Source organism: Epinephelus lanceolatus, chromosome 9 (genome assembly GCF_041903045.1).
Source record: "Epinephelus lanceolatus isolate andai-2023 chromosome 9, ASM4190304v1, whole genome shotgun sequence".
Lineage (NCBI taxonomy): Eukaryota > Metazoa > Chordata > Actinopteri > Perciformes > Serranidae > Epinephelus > Epinephelus lanceolatus.
This window is the reverse complement of record NC_135742.1, coordinates 25,636,537-25,646,303: the sequence shown is the minus strand read 5'-3', so window position 1 is coordinate 25,646,303 and position 9,767 is coordinate 25,636,537. Positions and strand designations below refer to the sequence as shown.

Below are 9,767 nucleotides of genomic sequence, written 5' to 3'. Positions count from 1 at the left end.
CAACCAGACGTGTGCTGCCTTCAGGGACACCGCGAAAAATCTGAATTTGCACAAGCAAACAAAGAAACAAATAAAAAAAAAAAGGGATACCGAAATACAAAATAATAATGATTAAAAAAAAACATATAGAGAAGTGGAAAAACTTTAAGCGGGCGTACACATTCTTTATTAATTTATTTTCGAACAAATGCTGTACACCATTTAATCATTTAGTAGTATCGTTAGCATGCTTGGTACTCATTTAATTTCAGATATACAGTTTGGCGCAATAAAACAGAGTAAAGACACAAAATAATTAATAAAAAAAATAAAAAGTACAGTTCAACAGAATTGTAAAAATTAAATTGCAAAGTTCACGTTTTTCACAGTTTGGAGCTTACGCATGCATTTTCTCCCACAGCCAGGAAGGCAGCATGTACTCAGCCCCTCCTGCTCCAAATGCCTCTGACTTGTTGTGCTAAGTATCATGTAGACTTCACACAAGTTAAATGTAACTAGTTACATGTAACTAAATTACAAAATAGATGAAATAAATTACATATACTGCAGAAAAAAGAAAGAAATGAAATTACAGTTACTAATCAAAATGTTGCCGACTACAAAGGGGTTACATTGGAATATAATTTTTTCGGTAAGTTTACAGTACAGGCCAAAAGTTTGGACACACCTTCTCATTCAATGAGTTTTCTTTATTTTCATGACTATTTACATTGTAGATTCTCACTGAAGGCATCAAAACTATGAATGAACACATGTGGAGTTATGTACTTAACAAAAAAAGGTGAAATAACTGAAAACATGTTTTATATTCTAGTTTCTTCAAAATAGCCACCCTTTGCTCTGATTACTGCTTTGCACACTCTTGGCATTCTCTCCATGAGCTTCAAGAGGTAGTCACCTGAAATGGTTTCCACTTCACAGGTGTGCCTTATCAGGGTTAATTAGTGGAATTTCTTGCTTTATCAATGGGGTTGGGATCATCAGTTGTGTTGTGCAGAAGTCAGGTTAATACACAGCTGACAGCCCTATTGGACAACTGTTAAAATTCATATTATGGCAAGAACCAATCAGCTAACTAAAGAAAAATGAGTGACCATCATTACTTTAAGAAATGAAGGTCAGTCAGTCCGGAAAATTGCAAAAACTTTAAATGTGTCCCCAAGCGGAGTCGCAAAAACCATCAAGCGCTACAATGAAACTGGCACACATGAGGACTGACCCAGGAAAGGAAGACCAAGAGTCACCTCTGCTTCTGAGGATAAGTTCATCCGAGTCACCAGCCTCAGAAATCGCAAGTTAACAGCAGCTCAGATCAGAGACCAGATGAATGCCACACAGAGTTCTAGCAGCAGACCCATCTCTAGAACAACTGTTAAGAGGAGACTGCGCGAATCAGGCCTTCATGGTCAAATAGCTGCTAGGAAACCACTGCTAAGGAGAGGCAACAAGCAGAAGAGATTTGTTTGGGCCAAGAAACACAAGGAATGGACATTAGACCAGTGGAAATCTGTGCTTTGGTCTGATGAGTCCAAATTTGAGATCTTTGGTTCCAACCGCCGTGTCTTTGTGAGATGCAGAAAAGGTGAACGGATGGATTCTACATGCCTGGTTCCCACTGTGAAGCATGGAGGAGGAGGTGTGATGGTGTGGGGGTGTTTTGCTGGTGACACTGTTGGGGATTTATTCAAAATTGAAGGCACACTGAACCAGCATGGCTACCACAGCATCCTGCAGCGACATGCCATCCCATCCGGTTTGAGTTTAGTTGGACGATCATTTATTTTTCAACAGGACAATGACCCCAAACACACCTCCAGGCTGTGTAAGGGCTATTTGACCAAGAAGGAGAGTGATGGAGTGCTGCGGCAGATGACCTGGCCTCCACAGTCACCGGACCTGAACCCAATCGAGATGGTTTGGGGTGAGCTGGACCGCAGAGTGAAGGCAAAGGGGCCAACAAGTGCTAAACACCTCTGGGAACTCCTTCAAGACTGTTGGAAAACCATTTCAGGTGACTACCTCTTGAAGCTCATGGAGAGAATGCCAAGAGTGTGCAAAGCAGTAATCAGAGCAAAGGGTGGCTATTTTGAAGAAACTAGAATATAAAACATGTTTTCAGTTATTTCACCTTTTTTTGTTAAGTACATAACTCCACATGTGTTCATTCATAGTTTTGATGCCTTCAGTGAGAATCTACAATGTAAATAGTCATGAAAATAAAGAAAACGCATTGAATGAGAAGGTGTGTCCAAACTTTTGGCCTGTACTGTATATGTAGAATATAACATTCATTCTGTTGCTTTGCATCTTTTCGCTGTGCAGGAATGGCGTCTTTTGACATGAACTTTTCAGGGCATTTTTTCAGCTTTATCGCTCTTGTTAGAAAAGTACTCAAATGAGAGATAAGTTACATCACTTTGAGAAAGTTATTAAAATAGTGACATTACTTTATACATTTTTAACAGGGTAACTAGTGATTACATTTATTAGCATTTACACCTTACATTTCAAAAGTAACCTTCCCAACACTATTTGTGCACCAGTGATTATGTGGTTTGTATTTCTGTTGTGGTTTGAAGTATTCATGGCTGTAAAAAGCCTAGGTTGATGTTTTATTTATCCACTTCACTTTTTTTCACTCATCCAGGCCTCTAAAAAATCACTATAATGCTACAAAAATTGTGCATCTATAGTTTCATATTTATTGTAGACAAAACTATTGATTGATTGTAGACTTAGAAATATAATAAATACCATATTACATGAATGCTTCACATTGACGGAACTACATTGTATTAGAAACTCGATTTGCAGTTTGATTTCTGTGTTTCACTTTTTATAAAACATAGTCTTAGTCATCTCCGTTATGAACAGTTCAGTCTTGGATAGGTCGGTCATACACCAGCGCAGCATCAAGTGGTGCTGTGCTGGGTTCATAGCAGCCCCTCGCCTGTTTAGTTGCCACAGGACACAAGTCTTGTTCACACCACCTGATGAAGGAAAATAAAAATCTGCTTTTAATAAAAGAATTATAAATCTAACATTCTTTTATTTATCTATTTATTTTTTACCTGAGAGCTGCATAGGTGTCAGATGAAGAGGATCCTTTCCAACATGCATGGTCGATGAGAAGGGCACCTGTTAATGTACAGAACACTATGTTATTGATTTTTTTTCCCAGAATGCTTGTTTTACAAATGTGGCGTTTTTTTTGTTGATGTTCCAACGCATGTGTGTGTGACATTATTGGTTGCATGTGAGGCATTTCAGTGCAGAGGTTTGTTCCCACGTCAGATATGGGTCACTTCAAACATGAATGTGAGCAGTGTAGAAAGATAAGACTTGGGGAAAAACTCGCAATTGAGCTTTGAGCCTTGTAATGTTGACATAGCCAATATTATAGCAGTCAAACGTTAAATCAGTGATGTACTTTTTTAAGGGAGAGGAGGGAATGTGTGATTGTGGTTCTTACCTGTGTAAGTGCGAGCCAGGCTGTATGCCAGGTCTCTCGCTGCTAGTTCCAGGTAACTAGGTGATTTTGTAGCTGCTAACTGAATAAAGTCCTCCAGCTCAGAGAGAGCACCATTTATTGCTTTCACAGCCGGGGCCACCGAGGAAACACTTGATGCACCTGCAAGCAGGGACTGCAAAGAGAAGAAAACAAGTGCACATTACATTCCTGTTCAACTCCGTCATAGATGTGTCCCTGAACTTGTTTGACAGGAACAATCCCTGACCGCATACCTTCACATGGCTGAAGTATGCATGAAGAACCATTCCTGAGCTACGTGCCACACAGCGCAGCACATCCAGTGACAGAACATTTGTGGTACCTTCCCATATACTCAACACCTGAGAAGGAAAGAGACAGGTTAAGTTCAAGATTGCAAAAACTCTAAAATACTGTTGATTTTTATGTATTGACCTCACCTGTGCATCACGAAGTAGACCAGGCAACCCGGTATCCTCGATGTAGCCTTGTCCACCGAAGCTTTCCAAACCCTCCGACACCACAGCCACAGCCTGAGACACAGCACAAGAAAAACAGTGAGGGTTTCTATGAAAACAGCAGGTTTATTATCACACTTGTAAGAGCAACGCACCTGCTTCCCAGTGTACAGTTTGACCACAGGAGTGAGCAGACGCAGCAGGTGTGCATCAAGCTGCGTCGCCATGCCGCTTTCCTCTCGGCCCAACAGACGACACACATCCATCACCAGGAGGAACGCTCCACGAGTCTCCACCTGTCCACGTCAGAGGCAAGCATGAGTGAGGCATGATGGGAAACTTTGAATAGAGTTTGTGTAGTTTGTTCAGGCCCTGCCAGCTCACCTCCATCCTGGCCAGAGTCTGCATGTGCAGCGGGTGGTCTTTAAGAAGCTTTCCAAAGGCAGCGCGACGGGTGGCATAGTCACGAGCTAACTGGACCACCCTGTGAACACACACACACACACACACACACACACACACACACACACACACACACATACACACACATCATTAATCAGCTTATTTACAGCATGTTTTTGGACATCAGCGCAGGACTCAGTGCAGTAGTATGAGTATTTTCCTGCCTTCTCATTGCAGCTGCAGCAGAGATGCTGTTGTGGATCCGGGTTATTGTCAACATGTTTGCTATGGAGGCCACACCTCTACCTTCCTCTGAGAGCTGAAAACATAAAGAATTGTAATTACTGTAATTACAGTTTTTTTAACAGGAAAATCTTTTGAAGTCTGACATATTTGTGGAGAAACAGCCGATGGCAAATGGAAATTATTTGATTTCAAGTCAGCAGCATGCTGTAATTAAAATGTTGTGGGCAAGGTAGGCCTACAGGTATTTTTTTTGCTTGTTTGCAAATTGTTTTTAGACTCCTTTTTTTTTTTTTAACTGAGAATATTTTGAGCTGAAGCTGAAGGAAATTCAAATCCAAAAAACTCAGGCTAGCATAATATATATTTATTTTTTAAAAACAGTGTTATTATGCACAGCAGTCTATTAAAGGAACTTAATTTATTTGGAATATAATGAATCAGCAAAAGTAGCCACACTTTTCAAACATATTAAAAAGTGTGGCTTCGCTGTAACAGAGGGCATTGATCATATCTACATGGACCAGACAAGGAATCTAAAGTTTATCATTACTGCAATAAATTATGACCTGTAACTGACCCTGTGTGCCGGCAAGCCGTCCAGCAGCAGCTCAGCAGTCGGCATCTGTCTTGTGCCCAGCTTGTCCTTCAATCTCTGAACCTCAATACCTTTCAGCCGGCCATCCTCGTCTCTACTCACCTCTGCGTAAAACAAAGACAAACCTCTGCTGCCCTGTGGGACAGAGACAAGCACACATACAGTGCAGTGAGATTACTTTCTAAGTCAGTCAAGAAGAGTGAGGACTGATGTCTGAGGATGTAAGCAGTACCGGTGTGGTTGCTCCTGTTCTGTCCTGCACTCTGGCCAGCGTGAGAGTCATGTCTGCGTCTGTAGCTGAGGTGAACCACTTGAAGCCGTGTAGTTTGTATGAACCATCTGTCTGGGGAACAGCCACCGTCTCTGTTCCGCTGGCTGAGGAGATACAAGACATGGAGAGGCAACATTTAAGTCTTGTTCTGCACAGCATAAACTGTGTGTCAAATTAAATTTCCTGGTACATATAGTCAGTGCGCACTATAACATTTATTAACATTTTCTGGAGTTTTTCTTGATGAAATCTAAACAACTGTCAAAGGCTCCGTCAAATACAGACAGTTGTTGTACTGTAGCCTTTTATATGTGGGCTGAAGCTGATACTGCTTCATGTAAGACGACTGTGTCACTGATTATGTTGATTGTGCTGCCATCTTGACCAGGACTCCTTGGAAGAAGAGATCCTGTATCTCAGTGGGGCCTTTCTGGCTAAATAAAGGAAAATAAAAATGAAATAAATAATATAAACTACTGACCTACGTCAGATCCTCCTTGTCTTTCTGTCATCCACTGTCCAGACGTCCAGAAACGTTCAGGCTGACGGGTGGTCAAACGACTGTAGGCTTCATCTACTGGCCACGAAACACCTATGGACTTCACATACACAGCCAGAATATCACTCACATGTTTACAAGCTCAAAATGAGGTTATTGGGACCTTAACATACATTGTACTGTTCAGCTGTGGAAATGCAGGCTTACAACTTATTTATTTCTAATTCTGGATTGAATTTTGCATAAAGCTACAACAAAGGATCTTTCATTTCATCTTGCAGCAGCCTTGCAATGTTACTGCCTCTTAGATGCACATGTGCTCTTGTTTAAAAAAGGATTAGGTTTGTTTACATTGGTTTTAAGAAATGTATATTAAAAGGCTACAGAAACCAAGTGATAATCTGGTTACTGGCGTGCATGTAAACACAGCTACTGTTAAACTAACCCAAACAGATTATCCAAGTTTCTCCACCAATATAATGATGGTGATGGTTTATGACATACAGTACACGATGTTAGTTAATTTCCTTTTCTGACACACCTGGATGACTTTAGCAGCTCCATCGGTCATAGCCAGAGGACAGGTGTAGAGCCCAGAGGAGGGGGAGAAGATGTACAGCTTGCTCATTTGGTACACACGACTGGAACACACACAAGTTCTCTTAGTTCCTAATTTAGAAACAAAACCTTCCTATTTGAAACTGACAAGAAATGTGTATGAAACTGAAATATGCCAGGTGAGCTAAACTGAAAGAGGAAGTACACCAGTCTCCTGACCTCCACTCTCTGAATGACTTTTCATAGCCAATGGCAACCAGTCCTTCCTGTGCTGACAGGTCTTTCATACGTTTCCAAGCTGGGGAGGTCACAATGTGGTCCACTCTGCGACCCCAGGGGTCAAACTGCACCAACCGTGGAGGAGAAACCTCACACTCTCGGCCCCACTCGTCCACCTCATTTGCCACTCGCTCTCCAAATGCACACAGTTCTGAGAAAGCTGCCTGTGAACAGATTTATATACATACAGTCACACAGATTATGAACAAGAACTCATCTTATTTATGTCTGACAAGACAGATCTTGTCCAGTTGTTGGCTCAAGCTATCACCAAATCATGTTCTTTTGGTTGGAATTTAGAAATATTAGTAACATGGATTATGGAGCAAAACGTAATATTATAATATAATATGTATCTTATACATACATACATCATTACTGAAAGGTCCAGTGTGTTGGATTCAGTGGCATCTGGCGGTGAAGTTGCAGAACTGAAACTTCTCCTGTGTGCCAAGCATGGATGTACTAAGAGAACTGGTTATGGTGTCAAGTGCTTCAGTCCTAGGAATGTTGCTCAGTGGCACATGAAGCCAAAAAAGGTTGACTTCCCGAGTATAAATGAACCTCAATCTACTGTTTGTTTGGCCCGAAGAGCAAGCACACTGCAGAGTTTTGCGAGCCGAGTGTCTAACTTCTTATAAAGCCCTCCATGAACCTGAATAGGGATAAAATGATTTTATCATGCAGCTCTTCTAGACTTTTAAAATGTTATCAGAGAGAGTGGATCAAATCCTCACTTCACAGGGGTTGTGACACTCAAAAAAAATGTATCCACTGATTCACAGACATCTCTTTCACAATGTAAGTCTATGGGAAAAGTCTCTTTGGGCCCAATGGCATCACATGACGGACCTGGAAGTTGTAATGCCACTGTCTGGCCACTATGAAAATTGGCTTCAAAGCCCATCGCACTTCCTGGGGACCCAGTGTAGCATGTAGGAGAACTACAGTGGCCAACATGAAAATGCGAAAGGCCCCATCTTGAGCCAGTGTTTGATTTGTCTGGACTACTGTAGAAAAACATGTCAGACCTTGTGGGAGAGGACACGTTTTGTATGTAGATATAAACGGCTAACTCTAAAGTAACAAAAATATGATTCTTATTTTTAGTTGATTATAGACTAATGAAAACACAATTATGAATGTTATATAGAACTTCTGTCAATAGATTCCCCAAATCCTACACACAGGACTTTGAACTTAAATGCTCTTTCTCACTTAACAACTAATATGTCATTACTAAGGCTCAAAATGCAACACAACGTTAGGTAATTTTTGTCTAGTATACTTCAACCAGCAGCTAAAGGCATAGCTGCTCCCTCCTCACCTCCTGGGGGAGGTGTCTCCTCAGGTATCCCCTGAGCAAGGCATCCTCTAGAAATGGGTTCTTCAGCACTGGCCTCTCCTGAAAGAAAAATCCTATCTTGGCTCTGGAGAACGGCAGAGAGCCTGCTGCCTCCCATAGTTGTTCTTCTTCGGATCTTCTTGTGCCTGGCTCAGCTACACTGGCCAATCTAACGTGGACAAGTGGTCGAGAAGCACCACACAACACCCTGCAGCAGCCCGCAGCTGCACGGCGGTTCAGCAGAAGTGAGCTCACTGACATGGCTCAAGGCTTGCAGAGGTGGAGGAGTCAGCAGAGCACCAGCTGATAAAGTATTCAACTGTGTGATGGCAGGGAGAGAGAAATGTTAGTTTTACATCATTTTGCAATTTAGAGGATTATCTAAACCAAGATATAACATTTAATGCAACACTTACATATAAACAAACATACAGCATGTCTTTGTTCATATGCAAATGATTTTACCTAGAAGTAGGTAACATTTAAGTAATACTTTTCTACAATAAAATATTTTCAACATAGACATTTCTTCCAATAATTATAATAATTCAAAACTATCACACCCCTAAAATCAGTCAGTCACCATAAACACTGATGGAAAACCACAAACCAACATGGAACTCATGTGAACATCTGTAAAGGACTACTGAATGAGCCACTGTCAGAGAAAGCACAGTGCAGTGGTGACTTGCTGGCTCTTGTGAAGCAATATTTTTACATATTGTACATTTAAAACAGTGCTAAAATGTCCACCAAATATACCCTTGTAAAATAAAATGTAAATAAAATGCAGTTTGATAGCACACACTCCTCGATAAGCATCAGTGTTGGCAGTACTTTCTACCTAGTTCAGTCCATACCTTCAAACACACAAAAGCAGACAAACGAATATCAGCATCACCGGGTTAAAGTGTTATCTACTGGCACCAAATAAACGCACATTATGTATAGTTGATTGATATTCATTAAAAAATGTCCAGCACCATTACACTGAAAACAACCTGACACATGCCAAACTACATCACCAAAATGGGTCAAAGTTCATTTTACTCCGCTGTCTTTTTTTGAGCAGATATTAGCTTCTCAGTAATTTCATTTTACTTTAATTACAGTCTAATAGTTAATGCGGGCAACACTTTGCCAACCTGAATGTTAGCTTAGACTTTCTTTCTCAAACTGCGCAGTGTTGTGTCCACTCTGTCTGCAACCTGATAACCCGAGCTCTGCAACAGTATCAACAGCCGGTGAGCTAACGTTAACTAACAGTTACGAAGCTTTTATATATCCGTGTTAATGGCGCTTTTGCCCAGTTTACATTGATAAGTACTTAGTTTCCATTTGTAATTGCTTTAATAAAATGGATTTATCAGCATAGTAAACATATAAGCTTCACAAATATAAGAGAAATACTGGCAACCTTACCGGAAGTTGGCCCAGCACTGTTTACATTGACCACAGCGGCAAACTATCGCCTTCAAAGTAAAAGTCCAGTTAAAGGGTCACTATACTCAAATTACATATGACACAATAAAGAGATATTCCGGTAGTTTTCATTTCCCCAGATTTTAAGATATCTTTCTTGGAGTTCTGCCTCCACATTTTAGGTCAATGGAATTTCATTTTT

The 9,767-nt window shown here is 40.8% G+C and overlaps 1 protein-coding gene across 2 annotated transcripts; it reads right to left on the bottom strand.

Annotated features, from left to right (window-relative positions):
• Positions 1 to 2,679: 2,679 nt before the first annotated feature.
• Positions 2,680 to 9,632, bottom strand: LOC117251993 (acyl-CoA dehydrogenase family member 11). 2 transcript variants are annotated; one of them, XM_033618611.2, is made up of 15 exons: positions 9,566 to 9,632; positions 8,126 to 8,462; positions 6,739 to 6,962; positions 6,503 to 6,602; positions 5,944 to 6,061; positions 5,424 to 5,566; positions 5,174 to 5,326; positions 4,575 to 4,669; positions 4,333 to 4,432; positions 4,104 to 4,244; positions 3,931 to 4,023; positions 3,745 to 3,852; positions 3,473 to 3,644; positions 3,072 to 3,138; positions 2,680 to 2,990 (listed from the first exon to the last, which is right to left on the bottom strand). In XM_033618611.2, exons 2-15 carry the CDS (start codon positions 8,402 to 8,404, stop codon positions 2,876 to 2,878), a joined length of 1,908 nt encoding a protein of 635 aa, XP_033474502.2. In that variant the 5' UTR covers positions 8,405 to 8,462; positions 9,566 to 9,632; the 3' UTR covers positions 2,680 to 2,875. The 2 variants fall into 2 exon arrangements, with proteins under 2 accessions (XP_033474502.2, XP_033474503.2); XM_033618612.2 differs by lacking the exon at positions 9,566 to 9,632 and adding an exon at positions 9,289 to 9,389.
• Positions 9,633 to 9,767: the final 135 nt, after the last annotated feature.

Excerpts from the sequence above, each read along its gene's own strand:
- LOC117251993 (XM_033618611.2), bottom strand. The coding sequence starts at position 8,404 with ATGTCAGTGAGCTCACTTCTGCTGAACCGCCGTGCAGCTGCGGGCTGC. Across the intron at positions 4,433-4,574 it reads GCTGCAGCTGCAATGAGAAG|GGTGGTCCAGTTAGCTCGTG; the intron begins GCAGGAAAATAC and ends GTGTGTTCACAG. Across the intron at positions 3,139-3,472 it reads CCTGGCTCGCACTTACACAG|GTGCCCTTCTCATCGACCAT; the intron begins GTAAGAACCACA and ends GTACATTAACAG.